The sequence below is a fragment of the Notamacropus eugenii genome, chromosome 5 (assembly GCF_028372415.1).
Source record: "Notamacropus eugenii isolate mMacEug1 chromosome 5, mMacEug1.pri_v2, whole genome shotgun sequence".
In the NCBI taxonomy this organism is placed as follows: domain Eukaryota; kingdom Metazoa; phylum Chordata; class Mammalia; order Diprotodontia; family Macropodidae; genus Notamacropus; species Notamacropus eugenii.
In genome coordinates this window covers 170383144-170408962 of record NC_092876.1, presented here as the reverse complement: position 1 = coordinate 170408962, position 25819 = coordinate 170383144, and the positions used below count along the sequence as shown (strand labels likewise).

At 36.7% G+C, this 25819-nt stretch overlaps 1 protein-coding gene, 1 long non-coding RNA gene and 1 pseudogene across 2 annotated transcripts in view; all 3 read right to left on the bottom strand.

Annotated features, from left to right (window-relative positions):
• Nucleotides 1–24841, bottom strand: part of LOC140509006 (uncharacterized) — a 60650-nt gene extending 35809 nt beyond the window's left edge. Inside the window, exons 1-2 of the long non-coding RNA XR_011968547.1 lie at nucleotides 24719–24841; nucleotides 18601–18790 (exon numbers count right to left, since the gene is read on the bottom strand). This is a non-coding gene — a long non-coding RNA (uncharacterized lncRNA). The remainder of the gene's footprint in view (nucleotides 1–18600; nucleotides 18791–24718) is intronic.
• Nucleotides 4933–7833, bottom strand: LOC140509001 (putative olfactory receptor 8G2; annotated as a pseudogene).
• LOC140509000 (olfactory receptor 8G1-like) lies at nucleotides 13523–16768 on the bottom strand. The gene has a single exon (XM_072616917.1). It carries the CDS (start codon nucleotides 15872–15874, stop codon nucleotides 14939–14941), a length of 936 nt encoding a protein of 311 aa, XP_072473018.1. The 5' UTR covers nucleotides 15875–16768; the 3' UTR covers nucleotides 13523–14938.
• Nucleotides 24842–25819: the final 978 nt, after the last annotated feature.

Genomic DNA, 25819 nt, shown 5'->3' with positions numbered 1-25819 from the left:
TTTAAGATTTTGATAGTAAACTTCTGAGACTCTAGGATACTCCTTGATGAATATTTTTATCTCCTTGACAGCAACTTCAATCTGCTTTTACCTTCCTATAGATTGCTTTTCTCTAGGATTTACTGAAATTTTCTTCTAAATAAGGAAATGGTTTATCTGAAACCTCAGACTCTGAGTGATCCATTATTCCAGATGTAGAATTCACAGGCATCATTTCTCTAATTTTTTGACTTCCCCATGGATTGTTTGGTTACTTGAAGCTTATATTGATTATTGTTTTAATTATCAGGAAATTAAATTAGTTAATAAATCTAGATAGTGATTGTGTGTTTTATGAAATACACCTTGATGAATCACAAACTCAAAGATGTCACATTAGAAAGTGGAATTATCTATTCACTGAACATATGAACATACATATAACTAAAATCTACATGCAATACTTTGAGAAATTGTAGCTAGAGACAAATATGAGGTAACATGAATGGGGAAATAATTCTGACATATACTCCTAATACTCTATTCACACCAAGAAGATAGAAATGGGATCGAGATAGATACACACACATATATGTATATATGTATGTGTTTATATTTATTTATATGTGTGTATGTATATATATTTTTCACTTCACATGGACACCAGTCCTTGAAGAGGTACAAAAAGTGAAACTCATCTCCAGGTATGTAACGGGATGAGTTAGAGCCGACCCCTATCCATTTCAGGACGCCACACACTGAGAGCCTGCCTAGATAACCTAGGGGCTTGTCAGTAGGGGTGGAACTAGATGGATTCAGGAGGAAGGGTCTCGTCCTTGTTTGCAACGTGGCAGTTCTTTGTCCTGGCTCCGGATGTCCAGTGGAGAAGACACCCATATAAGGAAAGGTGATAGGTGATAGGTCCTACGTAGGGCTTAAGAATGTACTTAGGAATGTACGTAGGTAAAACTATAAATGTATGTGCTTTAGAGGAATAAAACAGAGTCTTCACCACCTTTGTCTCCCGCCCCATTTCATTACTCACGAGATGAAGGCCTCTTGCTGGACAAGAGCCTTGGGTCGGGGTTAGGGGTACCCGTAAATGGTCTAGGGGACCCCAACACAGGTACTAGCTTTCCATGTGCTATCTGCAAAATGTTGCTTGCTTATAGGTGAGGTCCAATTACATTCCTATCACTTTCTTTAAATTCTTCCTACAAAGTTCCAGTCTGAGGAAGGTCAGGCACAAGTATATAACAAAAGTTGAATTGCTCCTACCAGTTTCCATCTCAGAATATCTACTTCTCACAATGTATACAATATGGATTTCATGTTCCATTTTCTATTCATCTGTGTGGAAGAAGTAGCTCCGCCTTGTATCAGATATGAGATAAATTATTTGTGTTTCTTTCATGCTTCTTAAATTGGGATTAGGTAAATATTTAAGCCCTTTGCACTTTACTGTTCTTCCTCGCTTTCAGACATAATCGTGGCTCATTATGTTACAGTGTCTCTCAATCCATTTTCCCCATGAAAAAGTAACTGGGTTTCTAACCATAAATTAGATAACAATTGAGCAGTAAAGTATTATGTGGTGTGTTTCAGGTGTGCTTCATTTTCAACACCTTGGAGAAGGATTTGGAGTTCCTGAACAAGTAAACAGTGTAAATTCAGCCCCATATCTGGGTATCTAATCATCACTTTGTTCTTCCTCTACCACTAGGGTCTCAGAATACTGCAAAGTTCTGGATGCCTGGGAGAGGGAATCCAGTTCTTCTGAGATAATTTAGATTTGTACTTTTAGAGCTAAAAGTGTTTTAGAAACATTCTAATCCAATGAATGCATTTTGAGGATGAGGAAAATAAGGTCTGTAGAACCTAAGTGACTTGACAAAGGTGACCCAAATAGTAAGCAACAGAGATAGGGCTTAAAACCTGACAATTCAACCTCAAAACCAGTAGTCTCTCCATTATCCCAGGCTGCTTCATAGTTTTGATGACAGTGAAAAAACCTTGCTAATTTCCTTACTTTACTTTTAAGGCAATGTACATTACCATAAGTTATCATACACATCATCAGATTTCCACAAGTAATTAGGTCTCAGAATTATAGATAATAACTGAGCTATAATGACTGTGGCAGGATTACAAAAATGGCTTTATGTCATGGAGATGTAAGCAAACTTAATAATTATAAAACTGTTATAAATTTGACATGAAATAAAACAATAAACTTATGAAAGGTACAGTCATATATTCCCCATCCCAATAATATTGGTAATTCACATAACTAAAATTCTTCCTACCATTAAAATTTGCAGTTAGTTTAGGTCAGTCCCTCAAGTATGAAACTCTCCTTCAGTTTTTGATTGGTAGAAAAACTTTTGTTTTTCATCTAATAATAACTAGATTACTTTATTTTTTAAATGGTTTTAGGCTTATTCTTTAGTGGTGACAACAAGTTTAAAATGTGCTCCATGTGCTTTTACTTCTGACATCCTCCTACCTGTTTCCAAATCTTTTCTGATTCACTTGCCCCTTTCACTTTTCAGTTCAGATAGAGAGAGAACACCACTTGAAGTTGCTAGTTTTTCTTAATTGGAGTTGAGCAGGGACAGTGAAATCTAGTAGTTATGGAAATGAGGGGACACTTCAGGGTATCTGCCAGCAGATCCCCTGTAATAGGGTTACATTACCAAGATATGGAACCTGTATCTCTCCTTGCACTCAAATGTGCAAGTGAGAAATCCCATTTTCTCTATGATCTTTATTCCAAATGAATGTGCCCAAAATAGAGCTTATCCTACTCCCTAAATAAAAAAAAAACACCCTTCAATATCTCTCTAATACCTTTAAGATAAATAATATTTAGGAAGATAACCTCTGATAAAATTTGGCATTGATGGAAAAGTCAAGGTTTTAATGGTAAATCTGATTTTATGATTGCCATTTAATCAGGAACTAGAACATGTATAGAAAGGTATGTAAGCCACTTAAGACTTGCCTAAAAGATGTTCCTTAGCCAAAGTGAAACTATAATCATATTTTAAACCTGGTTATAGGAACTTGCCATTTTTAGATGCTATGGGACTATTAAGTGACTGTTCTTCTGAGTCTAACTCCAGGTATGGGAAGCAAGAAAGGCAATCTGAGCCTTCATTACATGATGCCAGTATGCTGGCATGAACTGCATAGGCGATCTCAAGGGAAGAGTGAGAAAGCAGCTGTTCAGCATGGGCTGAGGTGGGATTCTCTGGACTCTATTTCCCCACTGACACCTGGCAGACTTTAAGCCTAACTGAATGCAAGTGGACAATCTAATCCCGTCTGGAATAGACATGAAGTTGGGGAGACATTGTTTCCCTTCAATGTCCCTACTTTTGGTGGCAATTTCCTATAGTCAAAAGGTATGTAAGCTTAATACCAGATCTATTCAATTATAGGTTATGGGTAGAGGAACATCCGAGGCTGCCTAAAATTAAGCTATTAGGCACAGGACTTTAGACCAACAACATTAAGTCCTTTTATTCTTAGTAATACTGTAGAGACAATTAGATCAAGAGATTGTGAAGTTAGCAACATAAATATTATCTGTGTCTCAGTTGGCTTATGCTTAAAAAAATTCTTTTGTGGTCCATATTGTAAATGCTTTAAAAAGATGTATCGCCTGACCAAAAGTTTGAATTGTTTTATCTGTTAAAACTGTGTTAAAAATAAATAAAAATAAAAATAAAAAAAGACTAATAATATTAATGGTAATAGTAGTCTTTATTAAACGTCGACTATGTGCCAAGCTCTATGTTAAGTGCTTTATAAACATGAACTCATTTTATCCTCACAGCCACCCTCGAAGGTAAGTGCTATTATTAACTCTATTTACAAATGAGTATACTGAGGCAAATAAAAATGCCATAACTAGCATGTGTCTGAGGCTAAATTTCAACATAGGTCTTCTTGATTCCATATCCAGCATTCTATCTGTTGTGCCAGCTAGCTTCCAAACTTCTCGTTAAATAGAATGCCATTTTAAAGCTTGATACTGGTTTCCATCTTCCTTTAGAAATGATTTCATATCTTCCTGTCTCACATTTTATTGCACTCAAACTGCTCTGCTAGTTAGTCCACTTTATACTACTTTCTCTATCTTACATTCGTGACTGCACAAATCGTCTCCTACATCTAGAATATACTTGCTTTTCATCTTTTTTGCACTGAGTTGCTAGGTTCCATTTAGCAGCAACAGAATTCATGAGATTTTTCTTGTCTCCCCAATTATTAGAATTCTCTCCCTCTTGAAATTAATTTGTTTTTCACAAAACCCTAGGTGAAGGTAACCTTCAGGAGGGCAATGGATTTTATTTCTAGCACTAGCACAGTGTTTTGCACGTAGCATAGTGAATAAACTTTTGTCTATTTAATTGCATGTTTGTAGTATTCATTTATTTTCTGAATAGCATTGTAAATTTAGAATAAGAGGACACCTCAGAGACCATATTTTGTTTGTTGATTTGATCTTCTGTTTTTGGTGATTGTTGAAGTAATAATAAAATTTTGAAATGAATATTTCATTTCAGTTAGCTATAAAGACTGTTTTAAAAAGAGATTTCAGTTATTCATTGTCCATTATGAAATTTCTTTTCTACTTTATTTCAGTGGTACAAAATACAAATATAAAATATAGCCCATTTTAGACATCCTTCCAATTTTTTGTTTTCTCTGATCAAATGAATGCATACAGGTAAGCATATTCTAAAAAAAAAGGCAGATCTCTACCTCAAATTTCTGTAGGAAACCATATTTTCAAAGTATTTTTATAAACAATTATATTATTTGATTCTCACAATGGCCCCTTAGGGGAAAGTGGGTAGTTATTTTTCTTCCTATCTCATAGGTTCAGGACGTAAGAGAAGGAGGAGGAATGAACTGCCTAAAGTTGCAGTGTTATCTCTGATCCTATCATTTCTTTCTCATGAGAACTCTCTTTTCCTAAGAGTTTTCCTTAGGGCAATTTTAACATCTTTATTTCTTAGGCTATAGATTAGGGGGTTCAGCATAGGCAGTACTGTAGTATAAAATATAGAGGATACTTTACCCTGAGCTAAGGAGTGCAACGATGATGGTTGCAGGTACACAACCATGGCAGAGCCAAAAATGAGGGTAACAGCGGCAATATGGGAGCTACAGGTGGTGAAAGCCTTGAACCTACCCTCAGGGGACCTGATGTGAAGGATGCTAATGATGATGAAGATGTAGGAGCTAAGGATAATTAGAGTCGGGGTAAGAATGTTAAATGCACTTAAGTATAAAACAAAAAGTTTATTCACATAGGTACTGGAGCAGGAAAGACTCAGAAGGGGAAGGAGATCACAGAAGTAATGACTGATGACATTGGCTTTGCAAAACAATACTCTGTGCATGAGGCCCACATGAACTGTGGAGCCAACAATTGCCAGAAAGCACACCCCTGCCATGAGCCAGGAGCAAACTTGATAGTTCATCAGAACATTATAAAGCAGGGGACTGCAAATGGCAACATAGCGATCATATGCCATGACAGCCAACATGTGGCACTCAGCAATAGCAAAAAGGAGGAAGAAAAAGAGCTGAGCCATGCACTCATGGTAGGAGATGACATTTTTTTCTGACACAAAGTTCATCAGCATTTTTGGGGTGATGACAGTAGAGTGACAGAGATCAATGAAGGACAAGTTCCTAATGAAGTAGTACATGGGGGTATGAAGGTGAGTATTCAGTACAATTAAGAGGATCATTCCCAAGTTCCCTGCTACACTGGCTAAATATATGAGCAAGAAGAGAGTGAACAAGGGGAGTTGGAACTTTGGTTGATCTGTTAGTCCCTTGAGGAAGAACTGAGTCACTAGGGAGTGATTATTTGCAACCATTATCTTCTTTCAATGAGATCTCTGTAAATAAAAACTAAGGCATTAGGAGCACACCTGAAATCACAGAAATAACACTCAGACTTGGTTCCTACAAATGGTAGAGAGTTGGGTCTGTAGAGCATGGTTTTATTGAAATACAAGCCTACATATGAAATACATCTACCTTAGTTTCAATTAGTATAATTAACATAATATAACTGTGACATCCTAGTTCAATGACTCACTATTTTCTTCACCATTCCTCAGTAGAGACAGAGTTGGAAAGTCTCCATTTGGGCTCCAGACATGTAGGTCCCAGGATATATAATCTTGTTTCTCATGCTGAGTCAATATCTGAAAGCCTCATATTGGTCCATTTTAACACATACAATTTCTAATATCCTTGGGAAGAGCTAATCCAAAAGAGATTTAAAGACATTCAAACTTCAAACTGTGCCTTTGCATTTCTTGAATATTCCTACTCAGCAAGTCCTTAGTTCCTTACCTCATTAGTAAATGTTCTGCCACACATGTGGCCAACACCCATTTCACCATGACTACCTACAGGTGAGGCAGAATTTCCAAGTTTCTAAATTCCAATGAAATGTTCCTGTGACCCTGCAGTATCACAGACTACAGAACTATTCATCACCTGTTTATTTTCCTTTTGACTTGACCTAGAACATATTAAATAGTGAATCATTGTAAGAACTAGAGAGCAGTGATGATATCTGTCAAGAAAGTGCTTGGGGGAAGCACTAGTGTGTAATACACTGACTAGAAGATCCTGAGCACAGAGTTTGTAAACAAGGATTCTGCTTCTAGTTTTACATTAACTGATGGGACTGCCATTTATTTTAAGAACAATCATAAAATTTTCCAAATTACATTAATTTTGTATGGCTCTCTGGAAACGGAAGAGGGAGTGACACTTAGGATACTATGGTGATGTAAGAAACAGAAAATCAAAACCTATTAATATTAAGCTTACAGAATCTCAGAATTGCACTGTTCTTCCAACCTGAATGAGGATCCATTGTGACATGCAGTTTAATTTAAGCATGTAGGGTATCACAAAACATTAATTGACCAAGATTGAGAATCTCAGCATTTATGCAAGTGTGAAGTGAAATAAATGGAATCTCTTCATGTCTGGAAAGTCACTATGGTCCCTCAATACAGAGAAAAAAGAAAACTTCTTCCTGATTTCCAAAGTCACTACAGTGTGACTGAGCCAGCAGAATTTTGAGCCCCTTACTGGGGAATGTAGAGGAGTCAAAGCCACTTTGAAGGGTAATATCTATGCACCTGGGTCTTTACACACCCTTTTATGAACAGATCAGTGATGGACAGAGGTCACTAGGTAGAAGGAATATCAAAGGATATTCACGTCTAAGTTGGAAGGAAAAGTTACTCACCCTGTACACTTGGATCTTATAGGTTTTTCACTGTCAGCATACTGCAAAGACAAAGAATCCTGATGTCCTGGGTGCTAAACAGTTCTGGTGACAAACTTAGCCTATTTGTCATGCTAAAGTAATTGGAACATGGACTTCAGTCTCTGACCTACTGATAGGGGCTATTCTGAGCTACAGATCACAGCTTCTAATTGTGACTGTTGTCAGGGTCTTTTCTGTTTTCATGGGAAGAAACAGTCCCATCTACTTTCAGAAAGACTGAAGTTATGGAGACTCTTTTCTGGTATTAGAGAGTCATGGGACTTTATTGGAAAGAGAAGTAAAGGTTTCCACAGGATATCTCCTCATCAGGGAGTCACCATTTCTGAAAATTACCCAGGGGAATTTTCCTTTCCTCTTCTTACCCTTACATCCCCACTGGCTTCCTATCTGTTTGATTTTCCTTAGCAACATACCTTACCTCATCACAGTTTGTACTCTTATGGGTAATATATAGCAGGAGAGCTTCAGGCAGATCTCCTGCTAAGTTCTTTCTTAGAAATGGACAAATGAATAAATAATTACAAACTCTTCTTTTTACAGAGAAAAATGAATGCATTTGGAAAAATGGAAATACTTGCATTATGAATTTCATTCTGTACCTTTTGCACATCTGTAATTGCTTTCTGAGTTTAGACTTATAAAATACATAATATTAAGTCTGAATTGTTAATGAAATTTTCTTTTTGTTTAACATCAAAGACCCAGTTCCCCCACAAGCACACAGATCCCTAAGAAGCCATTCCAGATTCCACATACTTGTGTTTTAACATCCATAGCTCAAGATTGTATGTTCTCTTTTCCTAGGTCAACCAAATGACCTATTAGTTTAAAGCAAAATAATGATAATTAATAATAATAAATAGAAAGGCAAAAAAAGTCACCATAAAGATTCTTCCCAATCACATATGAGTACATTCCCCTATAGGTTACCATACCAGCTATGAGGGAGGTAACTCATCCAGGAAGAAAATGTGGTCTAGAGAATATCCACAAGTGATGCTATAGACTCCCCATATTCTCTAGTGATGTCATCAAACTGCTCTCTGCTAATTGTCTCTGCTGGCTGCTTCTGCTTTCTGCTACCATCTTTTGTTCTTTAGTTGAAATACAGCTTTTATGTGGAGCCATTTGTTGCAGCTACTGGTGACTTAGATTGGAAAATCTCCATTCCTCAAACCATTTAAGCTGTCAAAACTCAATTTATAACCAGCCAGACCCATCCAAGTATCCAGAAAGCCCTTATTGTCTTTGAAATTCTATTTCTCTGGCTGATTTTCAAAGTATGTGGAGGTAGGGGAAGTGTGGATGGGGTAAAGGTAGAAAGAAATTGTATTCCCAGTCTGAAATCTTGACTTGAGAAAATTGCTTTCAATGCCTTTCTCCTCCCAGAGAAGGAAATAGTCTACACAAAGAACAGTAAGTGTATGGAAGGGTTACTGATTTTGTCCTACTACCTCCTTAGCAGTACACCTAATATATTTCCTATACTCAAAGTCTGGTAAAGAAATTAAGGTTCAGCATGTGCAGAAGTACAACAAAAAAACCTAAGAATGATATTTTGCACATATGACAAAATTACATACTTCATTGGTACTATATAATACATAGCACATAACGTCACATGTTAAGAATTTCAACTACTTATTACATAAGTTACATGCAATTCATAACACATTGCACCACATGTCAATATTTTGCACAGTCACTAGAGACCATATGAAATGCATAATACATAGCTTCATATAGTGTAGTGACATTCAGTAATCTGACATAGAGATCACTCAAAGAAACATAATGTATATATAAACACATATACATCTATAATATATTAAGATACAATATATGTATATGTGTGTGTTTATAAACATCTCAAAGATGTATATGTGCAACATATACATGGGAGGACTAACTGACAAGTTAGGTAAAAGAATTGAGATCTCAAAAGAAACTACACTGACAAGAATAATGAACCAAATAGAAAATGGAAAATATTGATGAATGTAGTCCTAGTTTTTGGTTCAACCAATGAACAAGACAAGTTCAGGATTGAGAAAATATGGGAAGAGAGGAAGCAGTTCATTCCAAAAGGAAAAGGGATATTTCTGGATTGCAAGGTTATATAAGTTGGCACTGTGATGTAATAGCCAAAAGAAAACGCATATGATTTTGCACTTTTTAGCCACTGATCCTGGTTCTGCTTTCTGTAGCCAAGAAGAATATGTAGATGTTTGTGTGTGTGTGTGTGTGTGTGTGTGTGTGTATAATTTTTTTTTTTCGTACGTTTGCAGTTGTGTCTGACTAGATGAAATTTTTTGGAAGTTTTCTTGGGAAAGATACTGGAGTGGTTTGCCATTTCCTTCTTCGCCTCATTTTAGAGATAAGGAAACTGAAGCAAACAGGGTTAAGTGACTGGGACTACATTTGAACTCAGTTCTTCTGGACTCCAGGCCCAGAGCTCTATCCACTGAGTCACTTAGCTTCCCCAGATATTTAATATATGTATACACATATACTTATACATATATAAGTATACAATACACACTGATACATGTACACAAATGTATGTATTATAAATTAGCATATATAATAATATATGAATTTATTTTATGATATACTAGTATATTATATACCAGTATATATACATATGTAGTATTAATATATTTTATATAAAATCTAACACACTAATATAATATGTGCATATATTAATGTATTGTGTTACATTGTAAAACATAATATATCATACTAATATCTTATATATAACGATATACACTAAAATGTGTTAAAATATATATCAACATAATATATTAGTATATAATAAAATTTTATATTATACTGATAGAGAAGATAAAACATTATATATAATTATATATTATAATATTTTAGTATATTAGCTTACTATACATTTAATACTAACATTATGTGTTCATCCTTCGTTGCCGAAGAAGATCATGCCATCAGAGAAATGATGGCATGATTTGCACTTGACTTTGTTTTGAGTGAGGGACGGCTGTTCAGATCACCAGGCTCATTTCTCCTCCAGAGCCATCTGAATTCAGTGATCAGATATTCATCAGGATGATTGGAGATGACCCAGGATGAGGCAATTGGGATTGAGTGACTTGCCCAAGGTCACACAGCTAGTGAGTGTCAAGTGTCTGAGGTGAGATTTGAACTCAGGTCCTCCTGACTCCTGTACTGGCGTTCTATCCACTGCACCACCTAGCTGCCCTCTTCATTTGTAAAATGACCTGAAGGAGATGACAAATCACACTACTAGTATCTTTGCCAAGAAAATCTCTAAAAAGGATCACAAAGTTTTGGGCATGACTGAAAATGACTGAATAATAAAAGTAATAAATACACTATCTATACACATACTGTATACATACATACACATATTTGTACATATATGTGTGTATATAGATATGTATAGATATATATCTATATATCATATCGTATCTGTCTATATCTATGTATCTTCCATGAATCACTATTCAAAAATAGCCTGTTGTGAAACTATGTTTTCTTTTCTCCATGACCTCTACCTTCAGCTATTTTAGCTGATTTTCACATGTTAAAGACAAGAACTTTAACCATGTTGGTCACTCTTCTCTGGAGTACTCCAGTTTATTAATGCCCTTTTTAAAATGTCACATACACACATTCCAACCCCAAATTGAACCTAATACAAAAATGTGACTCAACCAGCAGAACCGTAACTAATAGAGAGCAATAAGACTTTGAGTTAAGATGCCAGTATTGGTGGGGACACTTTACCTCAAGCCACCAACATGTGAGGGATTATGCTTGCCTTTGCCTTTAGTCATAGCAGGGGGATACCATTAGGACACTAACGTTATCTCACAAGGAGATAGTGAACCACCAGAAGGGGAAGCATAGACTCTGGATATTGGTGCTCTAGGAGAAGGAAACTTCTTCTCTCTATTCTTCTTCTCCAACTATTTTCTTCTACTGAAGCTTGCCATGTGAAATGTCTGGGATTCGCCCATGCTGGCTGCATGTTCTAACCTTGGGGTGCATTAGATTTATCATTTGCCCTCTTTATCCCATCTTAAATGAGTTTTCCTCAGATGAAAAAACTTGCAGTTAATATGCTGATGCCCAGAACATAGTACAATGAATGTTATTTGTGCTGATCTTGGACAACATGTCTTCATAATGTAGCCTAATGATGCATTAGTTTTTCTTTTTTTAGTTGCCGCATTTCATAGGTGACTTGCATTTAAATTTTAATGTGCTAGAATTCTCAGATTTTCCTCATCACCTTCTATCTGACCATGTCTTTTCAATATTTGATTTTTGAACTCTAGTGCAAAATTTTACATTTATCCTTAATCAGTTAAATTGTATTATGTTTGACCTAATGTTCCAGCCTATTTAGATTTTTTTTTATCTTGAGTCTTATCATCCAATGCATTATCACTTCCTGCCTTTTAACATCTGCAGATCTGGAAAACATGGCTTCTATATTTTTATATAATTTACTGATTAAAAGTTAAACTGCAAAGGACCAAGGTTGGATCCCTTGAGTGCTTTACAAGAAATCTTGCTTCAAGTCAGATTTTACTGATTAATGCCTATTTGACTTAGGTAATTCAGACATTAGCCAACCACCTAATATATTTTCCCCCCTCTCGAATCTATTCATCTTTTCCACATTGATAGAATGAGAGATATTACTGAATATTTTTTGATATTTAAGTAAAATATATCTCTTGCATTAACCTGATTTACAAGGGTAATAATCATGTTCAAAAAGGAAATTACATTAATTTAGCATAACTTTGTTTTTTTTTGGTTTGCTTTACTTGCTTTTTAGCTTTTGCTCTGTTTTCATAAAACAGGAATTGTTCTTAATACCTTAAGAATATTTCGATGGGATCATGGCATTTAGAGCTGGGAGGGACCCTGGTACAAACCCTCCACCAAATAATGAAACTGACACGTAGAGAGAAAATGTGACCTATGCAAAATTTTTCAGGTAGTAAATAATAGTACTTTCCACTAATCCATATCACCTCATATTTCTGGGACAGTGCACAGGTAAGATGTCTTCAAAATTTTTCCTGAGGGAAGCCCTCCAGTAAAATTCTTTGTTATATTGTTCCCTTATTCTAGAAGTCTACAGCTATGTTCAATCAATATTCTCAGTCAATGGTAATGAAATTGACTTTTTTTTTTTCACAGTGTGACTTCTAAACCAACCAGTGTGGTACTCTCTACAGGTATCCCAGTCATCTTCCTTATCCAATGATTAAAAGCTTTTCAATAAGACTGCTCTAGAGGATATAGAACTGCACAATGAGATTAAGACTATGACTTCTTTTCTTTTATTTCACCCCTTTAGCAGAACTCCTCTGCTTTATTCTCTCCTGACTTTCCTTGGCTTTTCATTTCAATTGTTATCTAATTTATGGTTAGAAACCCGGTTACTTTTTCATGGGGAAAAAGGAGATCATTTTAACCTCATCCTAGAACCTCTCTATTCTGTGCAAAACAGAAAGTGTGGTACTGGCTAGAGAATTCTGACACACACTTTGATCTTTACCCTACTTATTTTGTCCTATAGAGCCCTCTCTCTCTCTCTCTCTCTCTCTCTCTCTCTCTCTCTCTCTATCTCTCTCTCTCTCTCTCATTCTCTCTTTTTCTCTCTTTGTCTGTCTCTCTGTCTTTCTATGTGTCTTTCTATGTGTGTCCGTCTCTGTGTGTCTGTCTCTCTAGTAATAATGACGGTAACAAGAGTGGACTGGTTTTGGACTGCTCTGTGAGATATTTAGAAATGAGTATATAAAGACTAGTTTAAGATTTTGATAGTAAACTTCTGAGACTCTAGGATACTCCTTGATGAATACTTTTATCTCCTTGACAGCAACTTCAATCTGCTTTTACGTTCCTATAGATTGCTTTTTTCTAGGATTTACTGAAATTTTCTTCTAAATAAGGAAATGGTTTATCTGAAGCCTCAAACTGTGAGTAATCCGTTAGGCCAGATGTAGAATTCATAGGCATCATTTCTCTAATTTTTTGACTTCCCCATGGATTGTTTGGTTACTTGAAGCTTATATTGATTATTGTTTTAATTATCAGGAAATTAAATTAGTTAATAAATCTAGATAGTGATGTGTTTTATGAAATATACCCTGATAAATCACAAACTCAAAGATGTCTCATTAGAAAGTGGATTTATTGAACATATGAACACACATGTAACTAAAATCTACATTTAATACTTTGGGAAATTGTAGCTAGAAACAATTATGTTGATGTACTGAGGTAGTGTGAACTGGGAATTAAATTCTAACATATAATCCCAATACTCTATTCATAACAAGAAGATAGAAATGGGATAGATACAGATACACACACATATATATGTATGTGTTTATATTTACATATATGTATATATGTGTGTATATATGTACATATATTTTTCACTTCACATGGATACCAGTCCCTAAAGAGGTACAAAAAGTGAAACTCATCTCAAGATACTAGCTTTCTATATGCTATCTGCAAAATGTTGCTTGCTTATAGGGGAGGTCCAATCATATTCCTATCACTTATTTTAAATTCTTCCTATGAAATTCCTGAGGAAGGTCAGCCACAAATATAAAACAAAAGTTGAATTGCTCCTACCAACTTCTGTCTCAGAATATGTAATTCTCTAAATGTCTATAATATGGATTTGATGTTCAATTTTACTGTATCTGTGTGGAAGAAATAGCTCCACCTTAAATCAGATATGAGATAAATTATTTGTGCTTCTTTCATGCTTTTTAAATTGGGATTAGGTGAATATTTCAGTCCTTTGCACATTACTTCTCTTCTTCACTTTCAGACAAAACCATGACTCATTATGTTCTTTTGGGGGCTATACTAGACAGTTCTCTCCATCTGGAAGCAGAGAGATGCTTCTCTGTTACTGAGATAGCTAAGTTGTGTAGCGGATACATTGCCAGACCTATTGTCAAGAAGACCTGAGTTTAAATCTGGCCTCAGACATTTACTAGCTTTAGTACCCTTAGTAAGTCACTTAACTACTGTTTTGCCTCAGGTTCCTCAACTGCATAATGGGGATAATAGCTACTTTACAGAGTTAGTATGAAGATCAAAGGAGATATTTTTAAAAAGTGCTATGCACAGTTCCTGGCATATAAGAGATGCTACATAAATACTTTTTCCCTATTCCTTATCCAAACAGATCTGTGGTTTCAATTCAGCTACATTGCTCTTAACCCACTATCCTGAGATCAATGTTTTATTCAGTCTGTTCCTCCAGTGCAGCACAACCAAGAAGAAATAAGAACAAAGAATTTCTCTAGTTCAGTCATAGTCCTCCTATAACATATTTCAGCTGCAATACCAACATTGCTATTAGTACACTTTTACTCTTAGAATTTCTCTAGCACTTCTCTATAAAAGGCATGAGAAAGGAGGCAAGCTTTGGAAGAGTTGGTGGGGGAAATAGAAGTAATCAAGGAATCCACTAATGAAAAGAGGAAGATAATAGACTTTTCACACTCCCTCAAAAAAAAAAAAATAAACCAACATGTGAAAACAAATACAGTTATTTCATGGAACTTCTACTGACATTGATTAAATGAGTTTTCTTCTCTCCAACATTTTCCTCATGGCAACTTTCACATCCTTGTTTCTCAGGCTGTAGATCAGGGGATTCAGCATGGGCACAAAGATGGTATAAAAAACAGAAGACACTTTGTCCTGGTCCGTGGAGTTTCCAGAAGAGGGCTGCAGGTATATGAATGCAGCAGAGCCATAGAAGAGGGCAACTGCTGCCATGTGGGAGCTGCATGTGCTGAAAGCCTTGGACCTCCCTTCAGGGGAATGGATGCGGAGGATGCTGGTGATGATACAGACGTAGGAGCTGGCAATGGTAATGCTGGGGATGAGGATATTAAATGAACTAAAGCCCCAAATCACCACTTCATTGACATAAGTGCTGGAACAAGAGAGTTTCAAGAGGGAAAGGAGTTCACAGAAGTAGTGATGGATAAGGTTGTTCTTGCAGAAGATCACTCTAAAGATGCAGCTGGTGTGAGCTGTGGCACCAAGTAAACCCAGCAAGTACACTCCGCCCACCAGCCATGAACAGGCCTGTTGGGACATGGTGATGTTGTAAAGCAAGGGGCTGCAGATGGCAACATAGCGATCATATGCCATCACTGCCAACATGTGGCACTCGGCTATAGCAAAAATAAGAAAGAAGTAGAGCTGTGTGATGCACTCAGAGTAGGAGATGATGTTATTCTCTGCCACAAATTTCACCAGCATTTTGGGTGTGATTATAGTGGAGTGACAGAGATCAATGAAGGACAAACTACTGAGTAAATAGTACATGGGGGTGTGAAGATGGGCACTGAGACCAATCAGTATGATCATGCCCAGGTTTCCCACCACAGTAACTACATAAATGCCAAGGAAAAGAAAGAAAAATGGCAACTGGAGCTCTGGCCTGTTGGTTAGGCCTGTGAGGATAAATTCAGTTACTGGGGAATCATTTCTCATAGCCATCTTTGGAGGGGGTGAGGAGGAGAAGGATCTGTAGGGATAGAAAAGAAGTACTATTTTACAGAGACTCCTGATTATTACCCTTACTCATAGAGGCTCATACAGAATGTTAGTCTCATGTCCTTGTTCTCTCTCAAACATGGACTTCAAGTAATTCTTCTCACCTCATAGTAATATTTGGCATGCAAACTGTCTAACTTTGTGCAAAAATAAGAAAGATATAGCTGTTGGGAAATGGAATCCAGCTGCAGTGAGAGGCAATATAGTGTAGTTGATGGAATGTTTTGACAGAGTTAGGAAGACCTGGGTTCAAATCTCACTTCAGCTATTTACTAGTTGTGCTGTCCTAGATAAGTCACTTGAGTGCTGTGGATCTTAGTTCCCTATCTATAAAATACAGGTATCATTACTAGTAGGCTTTGATAGTCTCTCCACCTCCACCCAAGCTCTAACCAGGTATAAGAATATTAGAGGAGAAGAAAGGAGAGAGGAAAGTAAAAGAGAGGGGCAGGGAAGGAAGGATGAATTGCTTAACTGGAACTGGTCAGCTGGGTCCCCATTCAGCTGGAACTATTCACAGGTTGTGGTTTGTCCAGGAAGGTAATTTTTGAGGGTCAAAATCTACCTAGTTAAGTTAGGATTTACTGGCTAGATTTCTTTCTCAAATGCCAAGTCTAAAACCCAATTCACTCTGAATCTCAAGGATTGGAAAAAAATAGGTCCCTGCCCAAGTACCACCTAATGATTTTTTGGGGGCCTTCCAGGCTCAGAGTGAATGTAAATAATAATTGTTTCTCTTTTGGCCAACAACCCTGAGGGTCTTTCCCCCCAGTTTGATTCCTTTTTAATTAAAGGGGTCATCCTTTTACTCACTTCTTAGAGGCCTAATTCACTGAATGAACATTGCCTTATTCAAAGTGAGAACTTAAAATGACCTTAACATAAAAGGGCCAAGGTGTCCCACCGAATCTTGGGTTATCTCCAGTTGTCCAGATCAATATTTGGACACTGGACTCAGATGGCTCTGGAGGAGAAAGTGAGGCACAGCCTCCCTCACTCAAATCAAAGATAATGGCAAGTCATGTCATTATCTCCCTGGTGTCATGGTCCTCTTCGAGAATGAAGGACAACTGCCAGGGAAGGGCTTGACTTTTAAGTGTTCATTTTAAATACTCATATTCATCCATTTGCCTCCAGCTTCTGCATCATGTTTATGAATTCTACTGGGAAAACCACAAATGGCGAATGACCTTTCCTAGGGTGAGATGAGGTCTCCATGTCAGAAATAAGAAAAAGGTCATATAAAGGCTCAGTGACCAATCTTAGTCACTCAGTAAGAAGAATATCAGTTGGATAAGGATTCTATTAAAATATATTAGGTTCTGGGAGATTGCAAGAGCATTATAATTCTCTTTCTCTCTATACATGCTTCCGTTCAACCATATTTGGGTTTGTGACACTGCGCTATTTTGGTTCTCCCTGTCTGACTGACCTTTCTCAAGTCTTCTTTTCTATATTGTCATCCACATCATACCTGCTGTTCTCTCTCCTTAGTTCCATCCTGAGTTCTCTTCCCTTCTCCCTCTAACTTTCCTTCTTGGTTGACTTCATATACAGACATCTAATTATTATCTTTATGTCAATGATTTCCAGATCCATATATGCAGCCCAGTTTCTATCCTCAGCTGTTATTCCTTATCACCAATTGTTTCCTGAACTTCACAAAGAAGATATCACTTAGGTGTCTCAAACTCAAGATGTCCAAAACAACTAAATATTTTCCCTCAAACTCAACCCCTCTTCTGAACTTTCACATTTTTGCTAAAAGTGTCACTATCCTCTCAGTTACTCAGGTTTGCTGCCTCATTGTCATTCTTAAGTCTTCACTCTCACATGTAAGAACAGTTGCCAAATCTTGTCATTTTTTGCTTATGTAATATCTTTCCTATTTGTCCACTATTATACACGCTGGTCTAGTTTGGGTTTTTATTACCTTTTGCCTAAACTACTTAAATACCCTTCTGTTTCAACTACTGCAACAGTCCCCCTACTTCATGTCTCCACAATCCAATCCCAGTCACCACACAGCTGTCCAAATGATTTTCCTAAAGCTCAGGTGTGACCTCAGCCAATCTCAGTCAATCTCCTTTTAATAAACTCCATTCTCTCTAGGATTATATCTGTGTATAATGTATGTATTAAACATATGAAAAAGCATATATATGTATGTGTGCATGTATTTATATGTATATGTGTGTGTATATATAACTATATCTAAAGATATATATATTCCTAAATCTAGTTGAGTATATACACACACATACATATATATGTATATACATACACTATATATAGTATATGTGTATATATACATAAACATATTTTCCATATTTTCCATTTATTATTTAAAGCCCTTTATAACTTGGTACCAACCTACCTTTCCAGTCTTATCACACATTGCTTTCCTAATCTTCCTGGTTTTCATAATTGTAGCTTTAATAATCCTGACTTTCCTAATCTTCCTCATACATGACAGTTTATCTCCAGTTTCTATTCCTTTTCACTGGTTGTCTCCCATACCAGCAATATACTCAATCCTCACATGCCTTTTAGAATCTCTAGATTTCTGCATGGCTAAGAAGCTGGGCAAGTATTGTTTCAAAGAGCTCTGAGCTTCTATAGCTTTGGGTTCAGATAGGTGAACAAGAAAAGTTATGTTAGAAACTCACCTTCCAATGTTGAGCCTTCTACCTTCTTCAATAACAATGTACAAAGGGCAAATGGCTTTAATGGTGCAATTGGTGAAAATCATTGGCGCTGATCCTTCTGCTTCTTTTGTGAGAACATGGATCTCAAGTTTTGATCTGTGCTGATAATCATAATCTTGAAATTTTTGGAATCATCATCTCAGGTCATCCCCTGATAGTGCAAGAAAAAAGTGTAGCCTCTCAGTTTTACCAGAATAATTGATGACTGTTTTTTTTTAAAATCTGTAAAATTCTAAATATTTTTAATAAAGTAATTTTTATTAATGTTACTGATTTATGACTTGACTGGCAGTGCATAAATGTTCCTATCTTACCAAAATCTCTCCAGTATTAATTTTTCAATATGAGAGTTTGATCCTTCATTTGCAGATTCCTTGGACTTTATTATAGATACAGAGACAGTGAATCCCCAAGGTCTCCCCTCACCAGGGATCCAGCTGTGCTGGGAAGAAATCAAGTATATTTATCTCTTCTCTTTTCACATGAAATGCCCCTTGGATTCCCTGTTGTTTAACAGATTTCTTCTGGGGATAGGGGTGAGGGGGAGAATTCCTTCTGCAACCTAGTTGGTGAACTATACCAGTGGGGTTGATAAAATTAACTCAAACACATAGCACCAAAACTTCAGAATGAGTTCTTGATCAACACCTTCCTAGAGATGAAACATTTCTGTAAAATTTAAAGTGACGGGAAGAAAAAGATCCAAAAATATATTTCCTTCCTTCCTCCCTTCTTTCCTTCCTTCTTTCCTTCCTCCCTTTTCCCTCCCTTTTTCCTTCTTACATTCTTTTCTTTTTTCCTTCCTCTTCCTTTCTTTCCTTCTTCCCCTCCTCCCTCCCTTCCCTGTTTTGAAGAAGCAGACAGATAATTGAGGACAATAGGGTTCCATTGACACTACAGAAGGATAGATAAATTGATTATCCTCTGCATCCTCCATAATTTCAAATTGAATGCAGAAAGGGATCCTTTTCAGGAAAGAAGATGAAGGAGAAAAAAAAACAGTGAAAATATCTTTTTTTTAACTTTTGTCTGATGTCCCAAGGAGATATGTTGGAAAAACTTTATTATCTTCTTTCAATATATTCAGAATCTTTGACTTGGTTTTAAGAAGGACACCAAAGGGAGAAAAATGAAGTCATTCTTAGAATTATTACATTATGGATACATAAACTTTTGCTTGTGTTGAGGTTTCAAGGTGAAATCAAGTGATTCATATCTTCAACCTTCTTAATTACTCAAAGGAGGAAGATCATCAATTAATAAATTAATATATTTATTTGGAATAGATTATACATGTGTCTTTGAGCTGAGGAACATAGATATGAAGTATGGTTGTTTCCCCTTCAGAAACGGATAAATTTAGTTGTAGAGACAAGAGTGATACCCATAGAATAATTTGAATGTTGTTCAATATTACAAAAATTAAGTTCTACTTTGAGTGTTAAATTACATAAGCACCTTTGATATAGGCTGAAATAATTAGAAAGGCTTCATTCAGAAGGTGAAAATTGATTTGGGCCTAGAAGAAGAGGTAAAGTTTGAATATTCAGCATGAAGAAAGAACATTCTGATTGAGTATAATTGCACAAACAAAGGTAGGGGAAAAAATGAGTGTGTAATGTACATTAAATTGGAGGTGACTGGCCTGACAAGAGTAAAATGTTTTATTTGGGTAGTCTTAGATGACATGGGTCAATAATTGGAGTTGGGTGAAGGTAGGCTAAATATCAAACCATCAGAAGTTAAACTTGACAAGTTGAGAAATGACCATTCAATTCATTTGTTTTATTTTATAATCATCCTGTCACTGAAGTATGAGTAGCCCTTGGGAATAATAATACTAATAATAACTAACATTTATATAGTGCTTATAAGTATTATCTCATTTGATCCTTGTCATAGTAGGTAGTGCTATTATTATCCTATAGTTATTCTCATTCTATAGATGAAGAAACTGAGGAAAACAGAGGTTAAATGATGTGCCCAGGGTTACATTGGGAAACCAGATATGTACTTTATTTCCATTTACTTTGATTCTTTCCTGGCATATGTTGATTTAATTGTTCTGTGGAAATTTTTTGTCATTAATGAAACAAATGAAATAATAATGAACAAGATCTACCACTCCATCCCAGGATCTTTTTTGATTTCAACTTAGAATGTACAATTCTTAACATTGGGGAAGATATCAAAGGACCAGAAAAGCCTCTCTGTGTCTTGATTTCCAAATATAAAAACTTGAGTTCACATATACCTCTGAACTCAAGTATACATGTATGTACATGTATGTATGTATATATATATATATAGATATATTTATAGGTATCAATCAAAAATACACAAACATGTAACATGCCAAGGGTTTTCAATGCCAATGGAAATAGGCCCACCAGTTTTCCTTTTTCCCCAATGTACATTTTGGTTAGTTTTTCAGAAGCCAAAAAAAGATTTTAGTTATGGTATGAAGGATCATAAATCATAACATCACAGATATGAACTTGAAGAGATTTGTGGAGTCACCTCTTCCTCTCTCATTCTATAGATAAAGAAACTGAGGTCCAGAAAGGCTCAATGACTTGCCCAGGATCACACAGCAATTGTCTGAGGCAAGATCGAAACTCGTCTTCTTGACTGTACCTACTTTCAGTATTCTCTCCACTACACTATATCAGAGATGCGATAATTATTAGGGAGGTATAACATATCTTGCCTAGAATCTTTGAAAAGATTAAGTTGAATTGTGCCTTGATGCAGGGGGCTGAACTAAATAACTTTGATTCTTTATCTGTTTCCTGGATTTCCACAGGCCCTTATTTAAATACATCACCTGTGTCTCTGCACTGAGCACCCATTATGATCCGCAGTCTGCACTCAACTACCACTTCAGACTGCACAAGGGACCAAACATTTGTCTACAGTCTCAACATTGAAATGAGACCTATATGGCAAAAATTACTTGGATCACTAAGAAGAAAAGGACCTGGGAGATTAATTAAAAATAGTATTTAAAAGTAGACATCCTTGGAGAACTGTCTGTAAGTCAATATCTGGGAAATGTTTCTCTGAGTTTATGTTATTCAAAAATGCCAGTTTGTGCCTTTGTGACCATGGATGAGTGATCCAATCCAAGAAATAAAAATGTATGCATTCAGTCCAAACTATAGAGATGTGCATTTTATGGCATTACTGACTCTTGGGATTCCTTATTCTTCTTTTGAAAGCACATTTCATATCCTAGGGTCATAGAATTTGAGATTTACAAAGGGTCTTAGAAATCATCTAGTGAAACTTACTCTACTGATTAGTCATCTCTGTCATTCTGCCAAGATGTAACTTGCTAACAATCCTGTCTATAAGGTCTTCATCAGATAATCTTCTAGCCTTTGCCTGAAGACCTTTAGTGAGGGACAACCTGTTACCCCATAAAACAGTTTATTTTAGTGTTGAATACTTTTAGTTTTGAGGATTCTACACATCAAGTCTCTGCCTATCTGCAAATTCCACAGATGCTTCTAATCTAGCCCAAGCAGAACAAGTCTAATAATAATTTCCCAAAACAGCTCTTCAAACATTTGAAGACAGTTATCTTGTTCTCTGCTGAAATCTTCTCTGCTCCAGGATATTTTCCCCCCACCCTGACCTCACTGTTCTTTCAACTGATCTTTACATAGCATGATAGCAAGCTCTTGAATCCTTTCTCACTACAGTAGAACCTTGGTTTATGAGTAACCATGTCTACTTATGCTTCACTAGATGAGGAAAAATTTTTTTCACAAAATTTGTCTTGCAGGATGAACAAAAACTCGCAGTATGAACATTATGTTTGAACTTGAACGGCTCATCAAAGGATGATGATCAACTAGGGAAATTTTTTTTTGGACCCATGTAAGATTCCATGCTGTCGCAGGGGGGCAGTGAGGGGGAGAAAATTTAAAACTGATGAAAATGATTGTTGAAAACTGAAAACAAATTATTTTTTTAAAAAAGCATCAAAAACAATTGTTAGATTCCTAGTCAGAAGTGAATATAGAGAAAAAAAAATCAGTGAGTCAAAATATGCAAGTGATTGTAAAAAACAAAAAAATAAGTGAAGGCAGTAGTGTTAGTCTTCAGTGAAAGTAACATAAGAGAGAAGATTCCTGACATTGAAATCCTTGAAGTTCTCATAGGAGATTCTGCTTCCAAGCAATAACCCTTTCTCTTCCTCCCTCTCATCTCCCTCATGCCAGCCACTACTCTTCTCAAAGCTAAAGTGCAGGTTAGTTTATTTTATTTTCAGTTTATATTGTGTACTAATCATTGCTATTGTATTTCAGGCATATCAGGGACAAAAATATTTACTTAAAATTATAAATAATTATTTTTATATGAATATTTTTGGGGATGTGGTACTGATTATCTGACTTTACATTGTTTCCTATGGGAAAATTCACTTTTTCAATATGAACAAATCTCATGATGAACAAAATCTAGGAACAAATATCATTTAAAAACTGAGGTTCTATTGTATCTTCCTTACTTTTCTTTGAAAACTCTTCAGTTTATTCATGTCTTTCCTAAAATAACAATGCCTGGAATTGAGACCAGTCCTCCAGATTTGGTCTGACCAGAGCAGAACATAGTGGTTCTATCACCTGTTTGGTTTTGAATACTATGTCTCTCTTAATGTACTCTAAATATATATTAGTATTTTGGTTTCCATAGTATATGGTTTAATAACATTGAGTTTTCACTCTAGTTATGCCTTGATATCTTTCTTTAGATAAAGTTTAGCCTAAGTATCCTTCCTCCTTACAGGTTTTGATGAGAAAAATGTCTCTTTCTGCTGCAATCACCCATATCTGCTAATGTAGATTGTAAGATATCAGTTACAATGATGGGGATATGACCTGAACCCCTTGAAGGAAACAACCATGTCTTTGGGATCTGGACTCCAGAAAGGAAAAGCCCCTGGACTTTCCAAGGTGACCCAGGTCCCTGGTATTAGTCTGGGGCAATAAGCCCTTCCCAGTTACTTAACTGTATTTTCATTGTCTACCTCCGGCCCACCCTAGGCCACAACTCCCTTAATTCCATCTAGACTCCTTCTCTGTACCCACAGTCTTCTGTGTAAAAGATCCATCTTACTTTCATTAAAGGGATCAGATTCAGTCTGAGAAGTTGCAAGCATCACAAATGCTCCGACTGCTTAAAAGTTTAGCCAACGTTACAGATTTTTAAAATTTGATCATTTGTGAAGCTTGTATTGATAAGAGGGCAAGATTGAATCTGAGCCTTTTAATAGGGCTATTGGGGTACTATCATACTAGGAGCTATGGAAGAGTGCAAGGTTAATAGGATAGAGGATCTTCCCTGCCCATTAATAGGCTTCATGTGGAGCCCAGGTGCAGTCAATTAGGCTCTGGGCCATAGGGCTTTCCATACCTTTCCAATTAAGTGCTGATTTCCAAGCTTTTCAGCACTAAGTCAATCAAGTACCTAGTCTTTGATTCCAAAGAGTGTATATTGTATTGCTTGGAAGGAAAGTGTGGGCAGAGAGATAAGCAGGTAGAGAAACAGGCTGAGGGAAGAACTTGCCTAAGGGAAGAGCTTGTCTAAGGGAACTTACTTGCAATGTCTTCACTCCCTGGTTTGCTGATGAGTACCTTACTAAATCTTACCATCTGGTATCCTAATAGCAATGTTCTAAATAGATATTTGAGTTCTGTCTTGGAGTAGGAGAGTTTATTATATTTTGCCAACAAACCCTGCATTGGCATATTCATAGCAGCTGTTATAGGTATAGCATTGGCATTACAAAGAGACAATCAAACAAATATTGTACCTACCTTTTAATAGCTATAATACTAAAATATGATTACTTTACATATCCCTTTCAATTCAAGTCAATACATTTTTATTAACCTCCTACTGTATTCAAGATGCTGCACTAAATATTGAAAGTACAAAGGTGAATAATGACATAAACTCTGACATTAAAGATCTCACAAATTATGAGAGGGGAGTAGCTATACAAATGGCTATAGGACTAGTTAGAATATAATTAGCCATGTGCCCAAGCCGTCACCTGGAAGCTTACCTCTCCTGTAAGCCAACCACTTTACTGGTCTTCCAACAGTTCCAGCCCCCTCCTGTGGGGGAGGGGAATGACCAAACAGTTCACCCCAGGAGGCTGCTTACTGCACTTCATTGCTTACATCACTCTTCCCTGACCTTTCCGTGTTCCCCGATATACCCTGCCGTAGCTCCTCCCATGTTCCACCCTGGAGGCAGAGCCAGCTCTGTAAGGGGCGTTCCCAGCACCCGAAGGCGGGTTCTCACCCCCCGGGTGGCTCCGGGCTCACCAGGGGGCCACGGTCCAGAGCTCGGCCCTCTACAGCCATGTAATTATGTATATAATGTAAATGTGTATATAGTCAACCATGTAGCAAAAGAGATATGAAAAGAGGGATATTAGGAAAGGTTTCATGGAAGAGGGGCACCTGATCTAGGACTTGAAAGACAGATAGGATTTCAACAGGAAGAGATATGAGTGAGTTCACCCCTTCCAAACATGGAAGAGAACATGTGTGTTTGTTCCTAGTTGCCGAAGAAGACCATGCCATCAGAGAAATGATCACATGACTTGCACTTGACTTTGTTTTGAGTGAGGGAGGGCTGTGAAAGGTCACCAGCCTCACTTCTCTTCCAAAGTCATCTGAATCCAGTGACCAGACATTCAACAGGATGACTGGAGATGACCCAGGATGAGGCAATTGGCGTTAAGTGACTTGCCCAAGGTCACATAGCTAGTGAGTGTTAAATGTCTGAGGTGAGATTTGAACTCAGGTCCTCCTGACTCCTGCACTGGTGCTCTATCCACTGCACCACCTAGTAGCCCACTGGAGAAGCACATATTGCTTAGAGGGAGGAAAGAAAGAATTAGCATGAGGAACAGGGACTATTAGTGTTTGTCTAAATGTAGACTATGTGAAGTAGAGTAGTGTGAAATAAGGCTAGAAATGTAGTTTTAAGACAAATTGAGATTGAGAAGGGCCTTGAATGCTGGACTGAGTTTATAATTTCTGCTACAGGTAATGGTGTGATACTGAAGTCTTGACTGCACTTATGCAACATAGTCAAACTATGGTTTTTGTGTGTAGGAATAGTCTCTGATCTTAAATCATTTTCTCTCTAAGGT